The sequence below is a fragment of the Anomaloglossus baeobatrachus genome, chromosome 6, assembly GCF_048569485.1.
Source record: "Anomaloglossus baeobatrachus isolate aAnoBae1 chromosome 6, aAnoBae1.hap1, whole genome shotgun sequence".
NCBI lineage: Eukaryota > Metazoa > Chordata > Amphibia > Anura > Aromobatidae > Anomaloglossus > Anomaloglossus baeobatrachus.
The window spans coordinates 534,623,527-534,648,514 of NC_134358.1; the positions used below are offsets into that span (position 1 = coordinate 534,623,527).

The 24,988-nt window shown below is 43.9% G+C and overlaps 1 protein-coding gene across 2 annotated transcripts in view; it reads left to right on the forward strand.

The window, feature by feature from the left end:
• Positions 1–24,279, forward strand: part of LOC142243542 (LIM zinc-binding domain-containing Nebulette) — a 321,524-nt gene extending 297,245 nt beyond the window's left edge. Inside the window, exons 7-9 of one of the 2 annotated variants that reach the window (XM_075315580.1) lie at positions 1,245–1,388; positions 15,770–15,903; positions 17,567–24,279. In XM_075315580.1, the coding sequence (XP_075171695.1) occupies positions 1,245–1,388; positions 15,770–15,903; positions 17,567–17,743 (455 nt within the window). In that variant the 3' untranslated portion in view covers positions 17,744–24,279. The remainder of the gene's footprint in view (positions 1–1,244; positions 1,389–15,769; positions 15,904–17,566) is intronic. The other variant, XM_075315581.1, reaches the window with a different exon arrangement.
• The last annotated feature ends 709 nt before the right edge of the window (positions 24,280–24,988 follow it).

A 24,988-nucleotide genomic window follows, 5' to 3' on the forward strand; every position in this document is an offset into this window, starting at 1 on the left:
TGTAGAAGAAGGTGTTCTGGTCAGATGAAATCAAAATCGAACTATTTGGGCACAATGCCAAACGATATGTTTGGCGTAAAAGCAACACAGCTCATCACCCTGAACACACCATCCCTACTGTCAAACATGGTGGTGGCAGCTTCATGGTTTGGGCCTGCTTTTCTTCAGCAGGGACAGGAAAGATGGTTAAAATTGATGGGAAGATGGATGGAGCCAAATACAGGACCATTCTTGAAAAAAACCTGTTGGAGTCTGCAAAAGACCTGAGACTGGGACGGAGATTTGTCTTTCAACAAGACAATGATCCCAAACATAAAGCAAAATCTACAATGGAATGGTTCTCAAATAAACGTATCCAGGTGTTAGAATGGCCAAGTCAAAGTCCAGACCTGAATCCATCGAGAATCTGTGGAAAGAGCTGAAAACTGCTGTTGACAAACGCTCTCCATCCAACCTCACTCAGCTCCAGCTTTTTGCAAAGGAAGAATGGGCCAGAATTTCAGTCTCTCGATGTGCAAAACTGATAGAGACATACTCCAAGCGACTGCAACTGTAATTGCAGCAAAAGGTGGCGCTACAAAATATTAACTTAAAGGGGATGAATAATATTGCACGCCCCAATTTTCAGTTTATTATTTTTTTAAAAATTTTTTAAAATAAGCAATACATTTCATTCAACTTCACAATTGTGTCCCACTTGTTGTTGATTCTTCACCATAACATAAAAAATGTAACCTTTATGTTTAAAGCCTGAAAAGTGGGAAAAGGTTGAAAAATTCAAGGGGGCCGAATACTTTCACAAGGCACTGTATATATATAAAAGGGCTGTTGATCGAAAGCCCATTTGGCCAATGAGAAGAGGAGAGAAAGCCGCTACCGGACATATCTCACAGCGGTTATTCTTCCCTGAATTTAAATTTAAACTTTCTTTTTATCATCCCAACTGATCTCATCTGTTGGCGGAGATTTGGGAAACACCCATATGTAGCAGCGGGTTGGCTGTTCTGCCAGAATTAGCGGGTTTAGTGGACTTTACAATGTATCAGACCTTTAGGATCAGTACATGGTGCACAAATTCTCTCCTTTAATCACCACTGCCCCCTTGTAATTTAGGAATATCGCATACATCTCTGTATTCAATCTGTAGTCTACATTTTTATTTTATTCTCTACTCTATGCATCTTTCTTCGGTTTTCCCTTTTTTTTTTTCCTTCCTGGTCACTGTAGTATTCCTCTCTTTGTAGAGAGAGCTAGTCTGGGTAACAGGCAGTCTTGCCACTCGGTGGGGGCGGCCAGGGTGAGTCAAGCTGATGACAGGTCAGAAGCGTCTGAGATGAAATCTAGTATCTCTTACTACAGTGAGGGAATGAAGGCATCTGAGGAAGGAGGTAACAAACTCCTGTGTGCTTGTGTTACTTAAAACAGCCGTCCCATCTCTAATCTGTTTAACAGCACAATTTTCCAACCTCCTTGAGTCTATCCATTGGCCTTGGAGGTGGCTCATGCCATCAAGGAAACTGTATGTGAGATACCGCACATCAATGTCCTCTAGTCATATTTAAAGGGGGTCCATTAGTGAAATTCATCCCCCCAAACTATTTATATGCACATGCAGTTCTTGAAGACAAGTCCTAAAATACCTTTAGATCGCTAGTCCATTCTTACTTTACCAAGAAATCTGCATTTACATAGATATACAAATGAGGCTAAAGTTCTTTAAAAGGGTGGAACTACTTTCCAAGAGTCGGTCACCCCAACTCTAATCTCTGCCCAGCGTTGCCTTCTCCTGTTTGCCTAACAGCCTTTAGGCTGTGTGAGTTCAAGCAGAGGATCTGTCAGTCAGGCAGGAAGAGGTGGCACTGGGTGGGAAATAGAGCTGGAGTGACAGAGGATTAGGAAGTGCTTTCACTTCAGCTTCACTTGTATATTATTATTATTATTATTATTATTATTATTTATTTTTATAGCGCCATTTATTCCATGGCACTTTACAGTGAAAGAGGGTATACGTACAACAATCATTAACAGTACATAACAGACTGGTATAGGAGGAGAGAGGACCCTGCCCGCGAGGGATCACAGTCTACAGGGAATGGGTGATGGTACAATAGGTGAGGATAGAGCTGGTTGCGCCGTGGTCTACTGGACTGAGGGTTACTGTAGATTGTAGGCTTGTTGGAAGAGATGGGTCTTGGGGTTCCTCTTGAAGCTTTCCACGGTAGGGGAGAGTCTGATATGCTGTGGTAGAGCGTTCCAGAGTATGGGGGAGGCACGGGAGAAATCTTGTACGCGATTGTGGGAAGAGGAGATGAGAAGAGCAGAGAAGGAGAATTGTATATCAATTCAAATGCTGATTTCTCAGTAACAGAAAAATGGCCTGTCCAGCTAAAGGCGTGGCTGAATTTGTCTTTTCAAGAGCTACATGTGCATATACCTAGTTTTGCAAAGTAAATCCTACTGACAGATTCCTTTAAAAAATTACGCACAACTTTGAAAAACTTTTTTTTCCAGAATGATTTCCCTAATATATATATAAAAAATGAAAAATGAATCAACTTCTTTGAAATAGTTTTGAATATAAACAATCCCACTGTTTTGTGTACACAGCTTCAATTTAATAACAAGTCCATTCTGATCATAATCTGGTTTATTCTGCCCTGCTGGCAGTAATCCAGAAGGTAGATGGAAAAAGACTATTAAGTAACTGCAGAATCTGACTACACAGGGTTTGTTTGTAGTCTGTAACTATGGAAACACACAGAACTGTTTCAAAGATGTTGTCCAAAACAAAATAGAAGACAAAGATGTGTGGAAATGGACGAATGGATATAGCTGTAGCTGAAATATCTATCATCAATGTTAGGTGATACATTGCGATTCTGAGAATACCTTGTTAAGCAAGTTGTTACTCACTGGCAATAAATACCGTATATATTGAAACGTGAGGAAGCAATCTGAAACACTTAGAAGTCTGCTTCGTGCAGTCCCTCTGTTGTTGGAAATATATAAAAAATGTACACGAGGAGGTTAAAAGACTGCTTGTTGTTAAATATCAGTGCTGTACATGGGATGGCTGCTGAAATAACACTGACAATGGATTGCTGTGCAAAACTTCACTCATAACATACAGACTTGTGTGCTATCATCTAATATCTGTGGATAATAATAAGAATATTACAAGTCATCAAGGAAATAAAAGGAGCAATTTTTATAGGTCATGGACATCTAATATCCTTCATTACTTATATTAGGGAATACTGTATATTATTCCTTAAAGGGGTTGTCTACTAAAGTATGTCTAATTAGACTGGGATGTAAATGTGTAGGTTGCAGCTGATCAGTGGCCTCTGACTGACTGCAGTGGTCATGTGATGTTCATCCACTGAAAGACCAAGGGATGAGACAGATGGAGGCTTTGAACACTGGCAATGGTGGAACAAGAGCTTAATAGGTGAATATCCATATTTTTTTTTGTTTAAAGGGAACCAATCACCAGGATATTCCTATATAAACTAAGGCCAGTGCTATACTGGCACTATCAGGCTGATTCTATACATGCTCGGATGTTTAGGTTTTGAAATCCAAGAAAGTAAAGTTTATAAAATCACTAGCTTCTTGAGTGACAGCAGCTGAGGATCAGATAATATCTTGGGGGGTATTCATAGTTGTCCCCTCCACCTGTTAGAATTAGCATAAGTATACAATCAACCTAGCAGGACCTGTGGTGAGGTAATACCTATGTGACCAGAAGGGGCGGGGCCTCAGCCAACAGAATAATGTTGCTTCATGGTATCAGCTTTGTTGGCTGAGGCCCCACCGCTTCTTGTCACATGGGTATCACCTCACCACATGTCCTGCTAGGTCGATTGTATAAAATTCTAACAGGTGGATGGGATAACTATCAATACCTCCCCCAGATATTAACTGATCCTCAGCTGCTGTCACTCAAGAAGCTGCCGAGTTTATAAACTTTACTTTCTTGGGTTTCAAAACCTAAACATTCGAGCTGACCACTACAGGTATGTATAGAAGAAAAAACAAAAAAGCTAGCACTAAATGTGCACTACAGCACTAAAAATTCCAACTGTACTTATTATAAATATGAGATTTTTGGCAAAAAATTGCAATTTCTTGAGCCACCCCGCCACTCCACGGCAAATCTCTGTTGGGGCAGTCCTAACACTAAAATATTTTTATAAAATGTGCCAAACGGCCTCACATATGAATAGTAGAACTGCTCTTAGCAGCACTCACCTGGTCTATTTCAATCCCGTACCCATGACTGAGTCATGGCTGTGGGCGGGACAGGTCCAAGCAAATGCTGCATGAAGTAAATAGCCTGTGGACAGGACCTGATGACTGAATGTGAACAGTCACCTATCGCCAAAATCTAGACAGGTGGAATACATCCCAAATTGGGGTGCATAGCAAGGTGGAGGTCAACCACCGACCAATTCAATGAAGAAAAAACAAAAACGCTAGCACTAAATGTGCACTACAGCACTAAAAATTCCAATTCAAAACCTAAACATCCGAGCTGACCACTACAGGTATGTATAGAATCAGCCTGATAGTGCCAGTATAGCACTGGCTTTAGGTATACGAAAATCCTGGTGATTTGTGCGCTTTAATACTTCCATCTGCCCATTTTTATTTGCAAAATGGACTTGACCACCCCTTTAAAATACATATGGCAGTCGGACTGTGCAGGAAAAAGGTAAGTCGTATTTATGTGGCTGCCATAATCTCTATATAATCATCAGGTATTGATATTAGAAAGTGGTTTTCATACAAATATTTGCAGAAATACCAATGCCCTTAATGTATAAGATATTACATTATAAAAAGATAGAGGGAATCAGATTCTGGAATTAGAAATACAGCTGTGTGGGGGCTTGTCCCCTTATAAAAATAATACCTTTTGTGTAGAGAGCTGATTTGCCAATCATGAAAAATCTGTCAAGAAGCTGTATGCAAATAAGTCTGGAAGTGCACTGGGGGCGTGTCTATGCATTTGGACTACTTCTCCCCGGTGCACTGACACACCTCCAGTGCGCTTCCAGTCTTCTGCACTATATTTCTCATGACTGGTACATTGGATCTCTCCAATAAAGATATCATTTTTATTAAGAGACCTCCATCTACATAGCCATGCTTCTACGTCCAAATGATAAAAACGGTGATGACAGGATCCCATAAAATGAGATAAAATTACTGAAATGTAAACACTCTTAATATTTTTGTGAGGTCTGGCTAAGTTTAATTATTATATAATCAGCTCCTATTGGTAACCTAGCAGAATGGCAGCCAACTGGCTTAAAGTTTGGTGGGTTCACCAGAGATGAGATGAGAGAATCGATTCAAGATAAATCTAATTTGCCTTGAATTTTGCAAAAAATTGTGACTAGCCCAAATCTAAATTTATTTGTAAATGAATCAATTCACTCATGTCTAGTGATGGGCGGTGCCATTAGATGGGACAATACTGGGCAGCTGCAGGCTGCCATTTTTAGGCTGGGGGGGCCCAATAACCATGGGTCTTCCCAAGCGACCGCACGCCATTTTTTGAAATTATTTATTTAAATAATTAAAAAAAAAAAAAATCGATCCCAGTAATCTGCGAGTCCGCCCATCACTACTCATGTCTTTTTTCTACCTCTACTTCCATTTAGGACACTATACAGATATGGTAAGTAGACAAGGATCAATCAAGACAAAAAGAAACCATTCAGGACTTTATCACTTTCCTAATGCTAAAATGCAAAAACAGTTAATAATGAAAACTATTTTTGGTGTATTTTAAAGGGAAATGTTTATACTAATTGTGTGGATTTGACCTTAATTTGCTTTATTAACAGTTATCTAATGTGTAAATGACTGTTGTGTGATTATTCTAACATTTATATTTTATATATATATATGTATGACAGTGATAGCTTCCATTTTGCATAAATTTAATGTATAATGAAAAAATATTTTTCAAGCCCAATAGAAATTGGTCAGTGTTATGGTGATCAGATCTCATTGGTTCTTATAGAGCGATTCTGGTCTTGTCAAGTTATTACCTATCCATTATATATTGCTGAATGTTTCAATAACGAGGTCCTCACCAATTGCCAGCGTCTGTGTCCCCTGTTTTACCTTATCTGCTAGATCATAACTAGTGATGAGCGAGTACTAAAAAGCTCGGGTGCTCGAGGCTCGGGCCGAGCATCCCAAGATACTCGTGTACTCGGCCCGAGCACCGAGCCCAATGTTATCCTATGGGAGACCCGAGCATTTTTCTGAAATGACCCTCGGCAGCATGTAGAAACCCTAAAAATGTCACAAAAGTCTTAGAAGAGTGCTCAAATGACATGGCAACAGCATGGGGAAGACCCCTTGAAGCATTTATCACTCAAAAGTCACAGCTGTGAACAATTTTGTCCGCGTTTTACGCCATTTTTACGGACTCACCAGAAAACCTTCCAAAATGACACCAAAATGAATTTTCATGGCGGAAATGTTAAGGGCACATACCCAATAGTGAGATAGAGCTGGTGTATGTTACTTTTTGAGATTAATACATGAAAGATTTTACGTAAAACATTGTGTGGCACTCCGATGTCCAAAACGCACGTTTTGTGCTTTTTACTAGCGATGTTGGTCATTTTTTTTTTCATTCTATCTCCCGTCGGTCGGTCTCGCTCTGTCGGTCTCTCTCTGTCTTGTCTGTCCCCCTCTCACAGTCTGTCGGTCATTCTCCCCCCTCTCTCTTACTTACCGTTCCCCGATCACTGCCGCGGCGCTGCACGACTGTTCACTAAACTCCGGTGGCTTTTCCTCTTTTGAAAAAGCCGGAGATTAAACAATCTCGTATTCCCTACTTTCCTGCTTTTCGGCGCCTATGATTGGTTGCAGTGAGACACACCCCCACGCTGAGTGACAGGTGTCTCACTGCACCCAAACACAGCAGCCGGTGTGTGTGTGTGTATACTGTGCAGTGAAATAAATAATTAAATAATTTAAAAAAACGGCGTGCGGTCCCCCCAATTTTAATACCAGCCAGATAAAGCCATACGGCTGAAGGCTGGTATTCTCAGGATGGGGAGCTCCACGTTATGGGGAGCCCCCCAGCCTAACAATATCAGTCAGCAGCCACCCAGAATTGCCGCATCCATTAGATGCGACAGTTCTGGGACTGTACCCGGCTCTTCCCGATTTACCCTAGTGCGTTGGCAAATCGGGGTAATAAGGAGTTAATGGCAGCCCATAGCTGCCACTAAATCCTAGATTAATCATGTCAGGCGTCTCCCCGAGATTCCTTCCATGATTAATCTGTAAATTACAGTTAAAAAACACACACCCGAAAAATCCTTTATTAGAAATAAAAAACACTAACCAAGTCCCTCATCACCAATTTATTAACCCCGACAAACCCTCCATGTCCGGCGTAATCCACGGACCTCCAGCGTCGCGTCCAGCTGTGCTGCATGAAGGTGACAGGAGCTGCAGAATACACCGCCGCTCCGGTCAGCTTCACACAGCTAATGAAGGGAATAGTGCGATCAGCTGAGCTGTCACTGAGGTTACCTGGATCCAGCGGTGGATGCAGCGGTGGCCGCGGGTAACCTCAGTGACAGCTCAGCTGATCGCGCTACTCACCGCCGCTCCGGTCAGCTCCATGCAGCAATTGAGGTGAGTAGCGTGATCAGCTGCTGTCACTGAGGTTAATCGCGGCACCGCTGGATCCAGCAGTGGCCGTGAGTTACCTGACTGACAGCAGCTGATCGCGCTACTCACCTCAGTTGCTGTGTGAAGCTGACCGGAGCGGCGGTGTATTCTGCAGCTCCTGTCACCTTCATGCAGCACAGCTGGACGCGACGCTGGAGGTCCGTGGATTACGCCGGACATGGAGGGTTTGTCGGGGTTAATAAATTGGTGATGAGGGACTTTGTTAGTGTTTTTTATTTCTAATAAAGGATTTTTCGGGTGTGTGTGTTTTTTAACTGTAATTTACAGATTAATCATGGAAGGAATCTCGGGGAGACGCCTGACATGATTAATCTAGGATTTAGTGGCAGCTATGGGCTGCCATTAACTCCTTATTACCCCGATTTGCCAACACACTAGGGTAAATCGGGAAGAGCCGGGTACAGTCCCAGAACTGTCGCATCTAATGTATGCGGCAATTCTGGGCAGCTGCTGACTGATATTGTTAGGGTGGGGGGCTCCCCATAACGTGGAGCTCCCCATCCTGAGAATACCAGCCTTCAGCTGTATGGCTTTATCTGGCTGGTATTAAAATTGGGGAGGACCGCACGCCGTTTTTTTTTAATTATTTATTTATTTATTTTACTGCACAGTATACACACGCCCACCGGCTGCTGTGATTGGGTGCAGTGAGACACCTGTCACTCAGCGTGGGGGCGTGTCTCACTGCAACCAATCATAGGCGCCTGTGGGCGTGGAAAGCATGGAATATGAGATGAGTGTGGTGGAATATGAGGTGAGTAGCGCGATCAGCTGAGCTGTCACTGAGGTTACCCGCGGCCACCCCTGCATCCACCGCTGGATCCAGGTAACCTCAGTGACAGCTCAGCTGATCGCGCTATTCCCTTCATTAGCTGTGTGAAGCTGACCGGAGCGGCGGTGTATTCTGCAGCTCCTGTCACCTTCATGCAGCACAGCTGGACGCGACGCTGGAGGTCCGTGGATTACGCCGGACATGGAGGGTTTGTCGGGGTTAATAAATTGGTGATGAGGGACTTGGTTAGTGTTTTTTATTTCTAATAAAGGATTTTTCGGGTGTGTGTTTTTTAACTGTAATTTACAGGTTAATCATGGAAGGTATCTCGGGGAGACGCCTGACATGATTAATCTAGGACTTATTGGCAGCTATGGGCTGCCATTAACTCCTTATTACCCCGATTTGCCAACGCACTAGGGTAAATCGGGAAGAGCCGGGTACAGTCCCAGAACTGTCGCATCTAATGTATGCGGCAATTCTGGGCGGCTGCTGATTGATATTGTTAGGGTGGGGGGCTCCCCATAACGTGGAGCTCCCCATCCTGAGAATACCAGCCTTCAGCCATATGGCTTTATCTGGCTGGTATTAAAATTGGGGGGACCGCATGCCGTTTTTTTTAATTATTTAATTATTTATTTCACTGCACAGTATACACACACACACACACACCGGCTGCTGTGTTTGGGTGCAGTGAGACACCTGTCACTCAGCGTGGGGGCGTGTCTCACTGCAACCAATCATAGGCGCCGAAAAGCAGGAAAGTAGGGAATACGAGATTGTTTAATCTCCGGCTTTTTCAAAAGAGGAAAAGCCACCGGAGTTTAGTGAACAGTCGTGCAGCGCCGCGGCAGTGATCGGGGAACGGTAAGTAAGAGAGAGGGGGGAGAATGACCGACAGACTGTGAGAGGGGGACAGACAAGACAGAGAGAGACCGACAGAGCGAGACCGACCGACGGGAGATAGAATGAAAAAAAAAATGACCGACATCGCTAGTAAAAAGCACAAAACGTGCGTTTTGGACATCGGAGTGCCACACAATGTTTTACGTAAAATCTTTCATGTATTAATCTCAAAAAGTAACATACACCAGCTCTATCTCACTATTGGGTATGTGCCCTTAACATTTCCGCCATGAAAATTCATTTTGGTGTCATTTTGGAAGGTTTTCTGGTGAGTCCATAAAAATGGCGTAAAACGCGGACAAAATTGTTCACAGCTGTGACTTTTGAGTGATAAATGTGTAGTGGGTGGGCCTACCCCCTACTAGTCTAGCATAGATAACCCGGCACTGTTGTTATTAAAAATGTTTTACTATTGTTATATGATGTGTTAGGGCACCCCCTAGTGGCCGGGTGGGACGGCTGTTGCCACCGGGGAGGAGGAGTCGGCCGGATATCTAGGCAAGGTCTGAATGTGTGTGAGAGAGAGGATCCGGGTCAGCGGAGAGTGCACATCTGCAGCGGCAAGTGCGATTGTGTGAGCGGACCATCAAGGGACACCGGAGATCAGGAGGTGGACGTAACCTCAGAGCCTATTCTGCCGGTGTGGGTCCGGTGTATGCTTGGCTGAAGAGTGGGAGCCCGGAGGAAGTAGAGTACTTTGGGCATATCCCCACCAGAGGGTGCGTTTGGGCAGGTTGTCCCCAGCTCCACTAATATTGCCGGAATCCGCTGACCGGAGTGTTTTATCTTTGAGAATAAATGTCGTTTTTATTGCATCTGGACTTTTGCCTGCAGCCTTTTTGTGCATCGGCCGATGAAGACACCGACATACACTCTCCCAACATTAAAGAAGTGATGAAGCCAGGGATGTGCCTTGAATACAGTGCTGCCACGACTACACAGCCAGAGGCCTCCCTGGCTGGTCACTTCATGTGGCGTAGTCGGCAGGATACGAGTCCCTTGCCGGAGAACCAGGAGTCTGAAGACCAAGTAGTGCCTGAAGCACGGAATTCGGACTATGAAAGAAGATTCCCAGTCCCATGGTGGGAGGAAGAAGTGCCCAAGGCGTTGGACCGGGCACAAGATGGCGGCAAGATGGCCGTCGTCTGTGAAGATAACGAGAGCGCGCGAAAAGTTGGCGCCAAAAGAAGAGCCTGGGGCTGGCCGGCGCCGAAGAAAAAGGACAGAGTACTCCGCCCAAAGAGGGGAGGCGCCAGCTCCAGGGCATTGAAGATGAAGAAAAAGAAGTACCTCAGCGGAGGAGTCAAGATGATGCGTGAGGCTGGGGGTGGAGTCCGTTTAAGAGCGGGAAACGAAGACCCGCCTCCACTTCCTCCAGCCTCAGCGTCGACACCACCGCCATTAATAGCGATTCTGTCGGAAACCGAGATGGAGAACTTTGGGCAACCTGCGGAGTTGGCGACGACGATGGCCCTCATCAGCCTCGGTCGAGGCCGACCTCGGTTCGCCCCTGCTAGCGAGGCCGCGATAGCGGACCTTCCCATTGGACCGGGAGGTTCTACGAGGCCAGACAAAGTTTCCTGGAAGACCTCATGGGATGCTCAAACCGGGAGCACCATCACAGAGGTGAAGGCGACCTATGCTACCCCGCCCATGCCAAGCCGTCCGGGGGTTGCTGTTTTCCCATGGGAGACCCCGCAGCTTAACGCCGCCGCTTCCCCATTTGTGCCGGAGCCGGCTGAGGAGTTTGCTGAGCGCTTGGAGAAAGATCACCTGGGCTTCTTCTGGGATCCAGTCATCGTCTCACCGGAGGAGTCGCGCCCCAGTGTTCCGCCCCCGAAGCCTGACCCCGTCCAAGAACGGCTCCTGGCTGAGACTGTTGCCCGGGAAATGCTGTTCGGTTCCGGTGGCGAGAAGTTAGTCCAGCAGTTTGTGACCGGGGTGGTAGTCAAGTTTAATCAGCAAGAGGGATACGGCTTCATCCGAGAAGTAGAGACCGGGGATGATTATTTTTATAACCGGGTTCATCTCGACGTCGAAGGACTCCCTAAGCGACTTCACACCCTTTGGCCGGGCGAAAAAGTCACCTTCCTGCCGGATGCCGGTAGCCGCGGCCTGTTTGCCGTCTGCGTCTCCCGCATGCCGACCACCCGGGAAGCGGAGCAGTGGCAGGAGGAGATAGAGTGGGAGGAGCAGCAAGAGCGGCGCCGGAGCCATGCCAAACCGCTCCCGCCCGCGCCTCCTCAGCCCCAGCGCGTCCTGGCTGCTGCCCCGGAAGCAGTGAGGGAACCGGCTCCTGATCCGGAGAAGTTCCCAGCCGTGGTAGCGGTGACCCAAAACGTGACTAATAAGCCGGTCATTATGCTGGATGCACCACCACCATCCCGGGCAGGAACACCGTCACCGCCAAGAGGAGCTGCAGCGGCTGTGCCGGAGGAACCGTCCTACGCCCCGGTGTCTTTCAGGCGAATCCGCCGCCAACCGGGACAAACTCTGGGGGCCTACATCCAGGCTCAAGCGGAAGAATGGAAGCGAGCCTGGCCCCCAGAGTAAGTTGTTGCCTCCAGCACTTGCCGAGACCGGTGTTGTTCCAGACCGGCAGAAAGTTCCCTTGTTGTTGAAAAGTTTTACGGGCCTGTTGCCCTCCAGCAAAGACCGGGAGCGCTCTTGAAGCCTCCGGGCACCTTCAGCAAAGACCGGGAGCGCTATTGAAGCCTCCGGGCGCACATCTAAGACCGGGAGCGCTGTTGAGCCTCCGGGCGCTATCCAGAGACCGGGAGCGCTGCTGCGCCATTAAGCGTCCCTAAAGATCGGGAGCGCCGCTGAACTGGTGCCGCTGTTGAGGACTGAACTGAAAGGTTTTTATGTGTTTATGTTTTTATGTGTTTAAGAGCCTTGCCGGGAGGCTCGGATTTTAAGAGGGGAGGCATGTAGTGGGTGGGCCTACCCCCTACTAGTCTAGCATAGATAACCCGGCACTGTTGTTATTAAAAATGTTTTACTATTGTTATATGATGTGTTAGGGCACCCCCTAGTGGCCGGGTGGGACGGCTGTTGCCACCGGGGAGGAGGAGTCGGCCGGATATCTAGGCAAGGTCTGAATGTGTGTGAGAGAGAGGATCCGGGTCAGCGGAGAGTGCACATCTGCAGCGGCAAGTGCGATTGTGTGAGCGGACCATCAAGGGACACCGGAGATCAGGAGGTGGACGTAACCTCAGAGCCTATTCTGCCGGTGTGGGTCCGGTGTATGCTTGGCTGAAGAGTGGGAGCCCGGAGGAAGTAGAGTACTTTGGGCATATCCCCACCAGAGGGTGCGTTTGGGCAGGTTGTCCCCAGCTCCACTAATATTGCCGGAATCCGCTGACCGGAGTGTTTTATCTTTGAGAATAAATGTCGTTTTTATTGCATCTGGACTTTTGCCTGCAGCCTTTTTGTGCATCGGCCGATGAAGACACCGACATACACTCTCCCAACATTAAAGAAGTGATGAAGCCAGGGATGTGCCTTGAATACAGTGCTGCCACGACTACACAGCCAGAGGCCTCCCTGGCTGGTCACTTCAAATGCTTCAAGGGGTCTTCCCCATGCTGTTGCCATGTCATTTGAGCACTCTTCTGAGACTTTTGTGACATTTTTAGGGTTTCTACATGCTGCCGGGGGTCATTTCAGAAAAATACTCGGGTCTCCCATAGGATAACATTGGGCTTGGTGCTCGGGCCGAGTACACGAGTATCTTGGGATGCTCGGCCCGAGCCTCGAGCACCCGAGCTTTTTAGTACTCGCTCATCACTAATCATAACCAGAGTCAGACACCTTCAAAATCTTGTAGCAATCCTTCCCAGAACAGTGGAGGTTGTTGTTATAGCTGCAAAGTGACTGACTCCTTATTAATGCCTTTGGATGTAGAATGAGAGGTCAGAAAATCTCCTGTAGGAGTAATGTGGAGGGGGCACATACTTTTGTACATATAATGTACACTACAGTTCAAAAGTTTGGGTCACCCAGACAATTGTCTTTTCCATGAAAAATCATTCATTTATGAAATGAGTTGCATAATGAATAGAAAATATCGTCCAGACATAGACGAGGTTAGAAATAATGATTTTTACTTGAAATAATAATTTTCTCTTTCAAACTTTGCTTTCGGCACAGAATGCTCCTTTGCAGCAATTCCAGCTTTACAGACCTTGGGCATTCTAGCTGTTAATTTGCGGAGGTAATCTGGAGATATTTCACCCCATGCTTCCCCCTTCCCACAAGTTGGATTGGCTTGATGGACACTTTTTGCGTACCATACGGTCAAGCTGCTCCCACAACAGCTCTATAGGGTTGAGATCTGGTGACTGGGCTGCCACTCCATTACAGATAGAATACCAGCTGCCTGCTTCTTCCCTAAATAGTTCATGCACAATTTGGAGGTGTGCTTTGCGTCATTGTCCTGTTGTAGGATGAAATTGGCTCCAATCAAGCGCTGTCCACAGGGTATAGCATGGCATTGCAAAATGGAGTGATAGCCTTCCTTATTCAAAATCCCTTTTACCTCCCACTTTACCAGCACCAAAACAACCCCAGACCATCACATTACCTCCACCATGCTTAACAGATGGCGTCAGGCATTCTTCCAGGATCTTTTGAGTTGTTCTGCGTCTCACAAATGTTCTTCTGTGTCATCCAAACACCTCAAAGTTCGATTCGTCTGTCCATAACACTTTTTCCAATCCTCCTCTGTCCAATGTCTGTGTTCTTTTGCCCATATTAATCTTTTCCTTTTATTATCCAGTCTCAGATATGGCTTTTTCTTTGCCACTTTGCCCTGAAGGCCAGCATCTTGGAGTCGCCTCTTCACTGTAGACGTTGACACTGGTGTTTTGCGGGTACTATTTATTTACGCTGCCAATTGAGGACTCGTGAGGCATCGATTTCTCAAACTAGAGACTCTAATGTACTTGTCTTGTTGCTCAGTTGTGCAGCGCGGCCTCCCACTTCTCTTTCTACTCTGGTTAGAGCCTGTTTGTGCTCTCCTCTGAAGGGAGTAGAACACACCGTTGTAGGAAATCCTCAGTTTCTTGGCAATTTCTCACATGGAATATCCTTAATTTCTAAGAACAAGAATAGACTGTCGAGTTTCACATGAAAGTTCTCTTTTTCTGGCCATTTTGAGGGTTTAATGGAAGCAACAAATGTAATGCTCCAAATTCTCAACTACCTCAAAGGAAGGTCAGTTTTAAAGCTTCTCTAATCAGCAAAACTGTTTTCAGCTGTTCTAACATACTTGCACAAGGGTTTTCAAGGGATACATAAATGTCTATTAGCCTTCTAACACAGTTAGAAGACACAACATACCATTAAAACATTGGAGTGGTGGTTTTTGGAAATGGTCCTCTATACACCTATGTAGATATTGCATTAAAAGCCAGACGTTTGCAGCTAGTCTAGTCATTTACCACATTAACAATGTATAGAGTGTATTTCTGTTTAATGAAATGTTAGCTTCATTGAGAAAAAAATGTGCTTTTCTTTCAAAAAAAAGGAAGTGACCCTAAACTTTTGAACTGTAGTGTATATTCTGACCTTGGATGAGTACAAAATCAGTACAATTCAATATCATTTTTTTTACATTTATTTATATTTTACATTTACTGCCTGCTTAAAAGAAGCATTCACCAGGCCAAAAATAGTTTTTTCTTTCTCTTAATTTATTCCCACTATTTCCTTAAGTATTCTGTTTTTACTTTTTTGTATTTAAATCAGCCATACGATTGCAAAGATATTGGCCTTTTTACTTGGTGTCAATTTTTATAAACTTTACAAGGGTGTGTGTCTGACAGGATCCTCTGGGGCGTGTCTATAGGCTGCTTTGCATAATTACCCCTAGGTAGAAACCATAAAAATTAGCACTTAATAAAAATCCTGATATCTCTACAACCACAGGGCAGATAAAGCAAAACAAAGCAAAAAACAACAAAACAAAATACTCGGGGAGGTAGCAGAAATAAAATTAGAGAAAGCAATGTGCCCTTTTGACCTGTTGACAGGTCCTCCTTAATCAAAGCACAGGCAAGAACAAAGGAATTAACAAACATTTTCTGGAGCGAAAAAGGAAGTTTAATAAAAACACTGATCAGTTTTACAATAAAAGCATTTCCAGGGCAAAATGGGTCAGCGAAATTTGAGTCAGAGAGATATTGGTCTTTGGGTCAAAAGAAGAGTTTCCTTTCGAAGGAAAAGCTTGGATGCTAAGTAGGTAAGTATTTATTAATGCAGATTGCATATATTGTGGAGGACAGAGTATTTTATTTTTCATTTACTTTACGATTTAGGACTAGTATAATTACTGATGTACTTTATTTAATGCAGCCCCTGTTCATCCTGGTGCCTACCATCCCTCTCAGTCTCAAGGCTTTGGCTACATGAACCAGTCAAGTATGTCCTCTATGAGGTCAATGCATTCACCACATCCACATTCACCACATTCTCCTTCACCAAGTCTGGTGAGTATTGACATTCATCATTGATTGATTTATAATCTATATATATTGTAATAGAGTATACAAAAAAAGAAGCCAAAAAATAATAGTACTTAATTAAACATTGGCAGGTAAACATAGTACGATACTGGATTTGGAGGATGTTGTCAAATTTCAGCTTCTCTCCATGTCTCATTAACCTTGCCTTTTAAAACATTAATAGAGGAGTATGAACTTTAGGCACAATTTTTTATTTCCTCCTGTTATCAAGTGAGACTTTTTTAACAAACATAAAGAAAAAGAAAATTCTCCAAAGTGACCATAGGGAATGTATTATGAGAAAATGACTTATTCTTTAAAATATTGTTTTTTGTGTTACATATCATTTATTTTAATTTTTGGCAATATGTGAGGTTTTTTTTTTTTTCATATCACAATTTTTATCTAGGATATGTTGCATTTTTTGTAATCCTGCCAGTGATGATATTGTAAGACAATGGAGGTCGTGTTCCTGCCCCTGAAGACACCAATTGCGTCATTGTATTGTGTTGTAGTGTAATTTGAATAATGTGTTTTGTAAATATCGTGTCCTGTGAATTGTAATGTAATGTGATTCAGAGTGTAATGTCATTTATTCCTGTATAGTGTATGTTGAGATACAGTAATATAAAATGTGCATAGTGTTATAGGAAATGAAGGATGTGATTAATGTAAAGTATGTTGCGTGTAGAAAATAGGTAAAAGGTTAAGTCTGCCCAGCAACAGACTGCAGGGACAGAAACAGGCAAAGAGGTGTCAGGTGACAGAGGAAGAATGGTTCATTCTAGAAAGGGTCAGTGAAGACATATTGAGCAAACAACACAGACGTATCATCGGTTGGTCGTGAGGGTCACATAGAATGAGCACTTTGTGGCAATAGAGCAAAGGAGACAATAGGCAAAATGGCATGAATCTCGAGAGTGGCCGTAGATACAGGGTGTGAACATCGTTGTAACTAGAGACCAATCCTCGAATGGAGTGACTCCAGGCTATAGGAGATGGAGGACGGAACCCTAACATCCAGGCCCCTTAGTTGTCATGGTACTGGGTTAACCTCATCTAATTGGCGTATGAAGTAATCGACCAACCTAGCAGTGTCCCATTAGACATCCAGGTTTGCAAAGCTTTACTCTAGTCATTATGGGACCCCTGAGGAGACCAAACGTGGGACTTTAGGAAGGGATAGTGACCCTCACTCTATATACTGTAACGCTGGACTGGTTTCACTGGGGCTCACTGGCCCAGTCAGATCGGTCGCAACCCAGAGGTAAGCTTAAGCTATCTGGAGTATGAAGTTGGGAACGACAATGAACCATACAGTAAAAAAGTTCTGGTTTAAAATGAACAGTTAGTCTCCTTGTGCGTGTGAGACACCATTTGGCACTGGTCAGCCGACACCGGTAGCAATATGCGGCCTTCAGGGATTCCCAGCCTGCACGGCTGAAGTCCACATACCCCACCAGAAACAGGTATTTCAAGTAGAGTGCCAGGGCATTCTGAGTCAATCCTTCGCTATCAACTACTGCTTCTTGCTACTATACAATAATAATCATTTAACATACATATGTCCATTATGTATCACCTAGTAGTCGTAAATAAAAAAATAATAATCACTTTATCTACTCTGCTTCCAATTTGTCTTATACAGAGAACATTCAGAGCCATGTACGACTACAGTGCTCAGGACGATGATGAAGTTTCCTTCAGGGACGGCGACTACATTGTCAACGTGCAGCCGATTGACGAAGGATGGATGTACGGCACAGTGCAGAGAACTGGGAAGACTGGGATGCTGCCCGCCAATTACATCGAGGCCGTTAACTGATAGCTGTGCTTTCCTCCGACCGGCATATATTTTATTTTTATGTGAGGATCGATCGCCACGATCATCTATTCTTTGACGAATATTCTTCTAAAGCGTGCAAAATGATGTTGAAGCTTATTTTTAAGCCCTAGCATAAACACCTATGACACTACAAGAAGCACCTAGATATAATGCTCTTCTCCTCTAAGCAAAAGACTATAGAAACAAACACGCATAGACTTAGATGAATGTTATATATTATAATGGGATTTTCTTTCTTACATATTCTTTCTTAGTTAACCTCAGAGGGCTGGTAATTGCTGACAATCTCGGGCATAGCAGCGGTATAACGTAGGGTATATATAGGATTCTAAAATGTATTTAGCTGCTTCTGCTATATTCTGTTTTCTGTGAATTTTTAATTGTGCATTAGTCAAATGGAATCTAACCTCTCAAAGTTTTATCCTAATTTAATACTAAATATCATAGAGAAAATGAGTATTTATAATCATGGTATAGTCATTAGATCTTATGTGATTGCATTTAAATTAATGAGAAAGCCATGGTGCAGAAGAAAACGCTCTCTCGTATAGGCTCCTGAATCATTGTAGCATGCGCACAACACACTGTCAAGATTCTCCAGTATTGCCTGCAAGATTGGGCAGAAGACAGCTGTACCACACAGACAGCCTATGCAACCTAGCGCTTGTTCAAAAAAAGAAAAGCTGTCTTATTAGCGCCACCTAGTGAAGGCAGTGACCCAGTAAGTCAGCTTTGGTCTTATAGGGGTTGTCTAGTCTTCTGATAAAAGTCTACAGTCACTCTATGTGACTGCAGACTCATGAGCCCTTGTAGCAAGCACACAGCACAATGTCAAGATTCTCTAGTATTGCCGGCAAGATTGGGCGGTCATGGTCACATATTCGATTTGCAATTCAAGTCAGTTGAGCGATGCCAAACACGTCTTTTCTGAATATGTCCAGAAGTATGCAAATTGCATACTTGCAGTCATGTAACACCGGCAGCAACCTCTGAAAATCCTGATAGTGTGCGCGTTGCAAGGATTTAGAAGTCTGCAGTTATATAGTGACTGAAGACTTTTAGCAGAAGACTTGACAAATCTATACATAGATTTTTCTGCACTAGAAACGTATGTCTTGATAGCTAAAATTCAGGGTACAATACGCATGCATTTTTACTTTTTGTTGCGTTTTTATTTTCTATTTTTTATGCATTCATTTGAATGGCTGGAAAATGGTGCAAAAATGCTGAAAGAATTTTCATGTTGCAGATTTGAAAAACATCAGTGATGATCAAAATATGCAAGGAAAAAAGCAGCATGTGTATAAGAGTTTAGTAATCTCATTTATTTTGCTGGTAATTGTAAAACCAAGGTGTGCACAAACCCTAAAGGCCGCTTTACACGCAACGACATCGCTAACAAGATGTCGTTGGGGTCACGGAATTCGTGACGCACATCGTTAACAACGTCGTTGCGTGTGACACGTAGGAGCGACCGCTAACTATCAAAAATACTCACCTAATCATTGATCGTTGACACGTCGTTCTAATCCCAAATATCGTTGCTGCTTTTGGACGCAGGTTGTTCGTCGTTCCTGAGGCAGCACACATCGCTACGTGTGACACCCCAGGAACGACGAACAGCACCGTACCTGCGTCCTCCGGCAACGAGGTGGGCGTGTCTTCCATGCGGCTGCTCTCCACCCGTCCGCTTCTATTGGACGCCTGCCATATGACGTCACTGTGACACCGCACGAACCACCCCTTAGAAAAGAGGCAGTTCGCTGGCCACAGCGACATTGCTAGGCAGGTAAGTATAGTGTGACGGGGACTGACGATATTGTGTGCCACGGGCAGCGATTTGCCCGTGACGCACAAACAAGGGGGGCGGGTGCGATCGGCAGTGACATCGCTAGCGATGTCGCTGCATGTAAAGTGGCCTTAAGAGTAGAGCGGAGGGAAACCACTCAAGGCTAACTGACTGCACTACAAATTTCACAAGATATTTGGTGTCACCAGGTTCTCGATTTGGTATTAGGGTCAGTAATTGGGTTAAAAATACTATACTGGTCTTACTTCATAGCTGTCTTGCCAAAACCCTGCCCTGCCAGTTCCCTCGCTGGCTCCCTTCGCCTCCGGTCTCTTCTTCAGTTTTCTCTCTTTGGTGCTGACTAAGCCTTACTTAATGACTGGATCTCACATGACATCACGGCGTGCATCACCTTGGGATCTGCCCAAGTCAGCGCTGGATGTGACAAACAGTAAAGATTAAAGATGAGGCCTAAGCCGGATGGAGGTAACCGGCGGAGGACCGGGTAAGGAGCTGCATCAGGGGCTCAGGTGAGGAGCAAGGTGAGTATAATCTTTTTTTTATTATTTTTTTCCAATTCTTTTACTGAAACATGGAGCAAATTCAACTCACATTTAAAAAATTAGGACAAAATATTTCCTGGCCAAATTCGAGCAAAATTGCAAAATTCTTGCAGATTTGCTCATCTCTACTTAGTAAGGCTGTTGACTGTTTTTTGGGTCTTTGCTCTTTTGTGTCCAGGGTAAGAGGACTATGATTTGGTTTTTGGGGTAGGGTACTGTTTCTCTAAGCAGAGGCAGCCAACAGGTGTAGAGAGACATAAAGGGGAGCTACTGTACCTCCACTAAGTGGCATCAGCAAAATAGCAGTCTTGCTTCTGAAATGGTACATTTGCATATATTTTTCCCTGTAAGCACTGCCTGGCCTAAGATAGTCTCTATGCCAGCTAGGAGTCTCCACAAGGAGATTCAACAGCTGCCTAAACTCAAAGATGGACCTTTTATTTCACTGGCAATAGTTGCCTTATTTGACCAGTAGGGGTGCCCTAGGGAAATGAAACACTTGCTGCCAGATTGCAAATGATCACTTAGGACACTCTTTATTAGAAGACCCTCATAATACAGAGAAACTTTCCATAATGAATATACCCTATAATTTATAGTGTGATGAGACAAGTCTAGAGACAAGTCTTCAGTATAGACTGAAGACTTTAGGTTGCTAAAGCCCCCCGATTTCTGCAGGACTGGCCGACCATGCTGGTGTCCAGATTATCCCCCCGATAATAGGGAAAAGAGGGTTTGGATTTGTTGAGATTCAATCAACCAGATCTTTTCTACAACCCCTGGCACAAATTATGGACTCACCAGGCTCTGAGGATGTTCATTCAGTTGTTTACTTTTGTTTAAAAAAATCTGATCACAGACGGCACCAAACTAAAGTAATTTCAAATGGCAACTTTCTGGCTTTAAGAAACACTAAAAAAATCATGAAAACATAATGTGCTAGCCAGTAACGGTTACTTTTCAAGACTAAACAGGGGAAAAAAATTATGGAATCACTCAATTATGAGGAAAAAAATATGGAATCATGAAAAACAAACAAACAAAAGAACACTCCAATACATCACTAGTATTTTGTTGCACCATCTCTGGCTTTTTTAACAGCTTGCAGTCTCTGAGGCATGGACTTAATGAGTGACAAAGAGTACTCTTCATTAATATGGCTCCAACTTTGTCTGATTGCTGTTGCCAGATCAGCTTTGCAGGTTGGAGCCTTGTCATGGACCATTTTCTTCAACTTCCACCAAAGATTTTCAATTACATTGAGATCCGGACTATTTGCAGGCCATGTCATTGACCTTATGTGTCTTCTTTCAAGGAATGTTTTCACAGTTTTAGAGAACCCTGGTCCTAGAGTTCTGGAGAACCCTGAGAACAGGCTACTCTAGAACACTGTCTTTAATGGAGCGGAGGTGCATATAGTCAACCTCCAACCCATCATAGTCCCTGAGACTAGCAATGAAAGCCGACTAGAGTGCTCCGCCATTTCCAACACACTGATAATGAGTATCGCAGAGGCAGAACGTGCACAACTCCGCTCCATTCCAGCCAGGGGTCTACATTCTTGAAACCGCAAATTATCCCCTGTATGACTAACAAATAATTGCTATTTTGGGAAAATCCTTCTCGGAATTGGACATACTGGTACATCTAGTGTTGGGTCACCATGTATGGAGTAGGCTAGGGAGTGGAGCCTGCACTATTGCACCTTGCAGATGCTACCTGTATTGCACAGCCAGCATCTGCCGGTCATAGCAGCATCACACTGTAAAAATTGCCTAAAAGAGAATATGGCGAAATTCCTTTTTTTTTCATAATTTCATTGAAGTTGAATTTTTTTTTCCTGTTTTTCAGTACATTGTATATTAAAATGAGTGGCGCCATTCAAAACTACAACATGTCCTGCATAAAGCAAGCCCTCAAATGGCTATGTTGATGGAAAAATTAAAATAGTTATGGCGCTTGGAAGAAGGGGAGTAAAAAACAAAAGCGCAATAACGAAATATTGTGCTTAGTGGGAAGTAATAAAGAAAAAAAAAAGTAGCAATAAGAGTTATTTTTCTATACTCCATCCCTCTTGTATGTGGGTATTGTCTGTTATTTCAGCTTAGTACATTGACTTCAATGGAGCTGAGCTGCAATACGAGATACAACCCATGCACGAGAATGAGAATAAAGAAGACTTATTTTTATCCTTTAAAAAAACATAATTATAACATTAATCTCTTTAATAAATACTACATTTAAATCCGACAAGAACGACATCTACATTGAGTTTGTATGTTTTAATAAATCATCTGTGGTGATTACATAGTGAAATAAGATTGTGAGCCCCATTGGGGACAAGAAGAAGGGTTGCAGCATGGACACTAATGGGATGTACTGGTTTTCCCACCATAAACTTAGTGCATTATGAGTCAAGAGCTGGTTATACATTTGGAACAATTGTCAGTTTGGTGCTACTTTGGCTGTCAACTATTCCCCTTTACAACTTCATATGTGTGCATGGTAACATCTAGGTCTGCGGCAAGATATAAAAGTCAAGCATTTGTTGTGCTTTTACTCTATTTTTCCGCCTAGAAATATTTTTTTTTTACTAAATTGACAACTGGGCGTTACCATTCACCCTATCCATGACACATGATTAGACAATGTTAGAGTGTGTAGAAAACAGCCTGTTGTAAGCATAGTCATAAGTGTCTAATACAGTAGGAATAACAAAGGAACAGCATAGCATAAAGTTCTAAAGGCTGCTTTACATGCTGTGACATCGCTAATGATATATCGTCGGGGTCACAGTGTTTGTGACGCACATCCGGCGTCGTTAGTGACATCGCAGCGTGTGACAGCTAGGAGCGACGATCAACGATCGCAAAAACGGCAAAAATCGTTGATCGCTGACACGTCGCTCCAAATCATAATGTCGTTGGTGGTGCATGCCGCTGGTTGTTCATCGTTCCTGCGGCACCACACATCGCTGTGTGTGACACCGCAGGAACGACGAACATCATCCTACCTGCGTCCATTGGAAAGGAGGAAGGAAGGAGGTGGGTGGCATGTTCCGGCCACTCATCTCCTCCCCTGCTCTTCTATTGGGCGGCCGTTTTGTGACGCCGCTGTGACATCGCTGTGACGCCGAATGCACCTCCCCCTTGAAGGAGGGATTGTTCGGCAGCAACAGCGACGTCGCTGAACAGGTATGTGCGTGTGACGCTGCCGTAGCGATATTGTTTGCTACAGCAGCGATCACTACATATCGCACAAACGATGGGGGCGGGTGCTATCGCTCGCGACATCGCTAGCAATCGCTAGCGATGTCGCAGCGTGTAAAGCACCCTTTAGGAAAGATGGTCCAGAATTGTAACATAATAGGGAATGTAATTATTTGTTGAAAGAGTCATGTCAGGATAGTGGACAAATCCATATCCTAAAAACTTATTATTTAAATACCTTGCAAGAATCCCTGAGCGCCCCTGATTCTGCCACTCTTTTCCGTTTTGCTCTGCATCACTCCATTGCGGAGATATCTTCATTTGCTTCTTTTTGTGGAATTTCTGTTTGCAGACCCACTAGGCGTTTCTTTAGAGTCTTCTCTGGGGGCGTGTGCTTTCACCACAACCAATCACAGCTCGGTATCATGTGAGACTACTAGACTGCTAGAGTTCTGATTGGTAGTGTCTGGGAGGGAGGGGTAAAAGTGTAAGTGACCAGAGAAGACTCTGAAGAAACGTCCATGCTGTAAACCAAAATCAGCGAATATGAACTCTCCGAAATGGAACGTGACAGCACAAAAGGAAAAAGAGTAAAAAAAATCAGGGGCGCTCAAGGATTTTAATTTTTTTTTTTTTTCTCCAAGGCATTTAATTACATTTTTTTGCGCAAGTGACAGGTCCTGTTTAAACCATGTGAAATTAGACTTGATATTAGATAAAATGACATAACACTTGAACCGGTCACACTGCCGTCTATGTATCCAGCCTTAAAAGCAGAGAAGCACAAAATTGTACCAACCTATCCACCAACCTATCCACCAAAGTTCAGGAAACATGCACAGTTTCTATTGCTGTACTGCTTTAGATTTTATAAAGCTTTAATAAGAGTAATTATACTACTGTATATCTGTATAGTAATTCAGCAACTAAGCAAATAAAAATAAAATACATGCACTGGAATAATTCTTACAACGTGCAAATGAAAAACCAATGACTTGCATTACTTGTGCTATCATTCAAGAAGTATTTAAAAAAGACAGGACAGGACAGTGGTGAACGTAAAAGAGGACCCCTTTGTTGCCAACCTGAACAGGAGGTCATGTGTTTCTTTCCCCTTCTACACCTGTAGAGGGACCAATTTCCAACTTATTTTCTTCAAAGGAGTTAATGTGAAGCTTTGGTCAGATTCTTGCCAACTTGTAACAAATGGGATGCATTCAATTGGGTTAGGCTGTCCCGGCAGAGGAGAGACGTTATACCAGCCGTATAGGACAACACACAGGAAGGGGGGGATGAAGGCCTTATAGCTAGGGAAAGGGGGAAGTGGTGCTGAAAACAACCTGCAGTTCACCTTCACTGCCCTCACCAACCTTATACAGGCCCCGCACCTGTCGCCGAGCTGGATACCTGGGGCCCTGTTTTATCCTGGTATCCTAAAGTAAGGTATGAGCGCTAAGTCAACACCACTAACACTAAAGGAAGACACAAGGGAACAATACAGGGGAAACACGACTGCAATCACTAAAGCCCTGGTAGATAGTAAAAGACAAACACTTATCTGAGCGGAAACCACAGAAGTCTCTGGAGCACCAGAAGACGACCTCTCCAGAGCTCAGCAAGGAACAAACTATAAACTGCACTCCAATGTGAGATTAATAAAAGA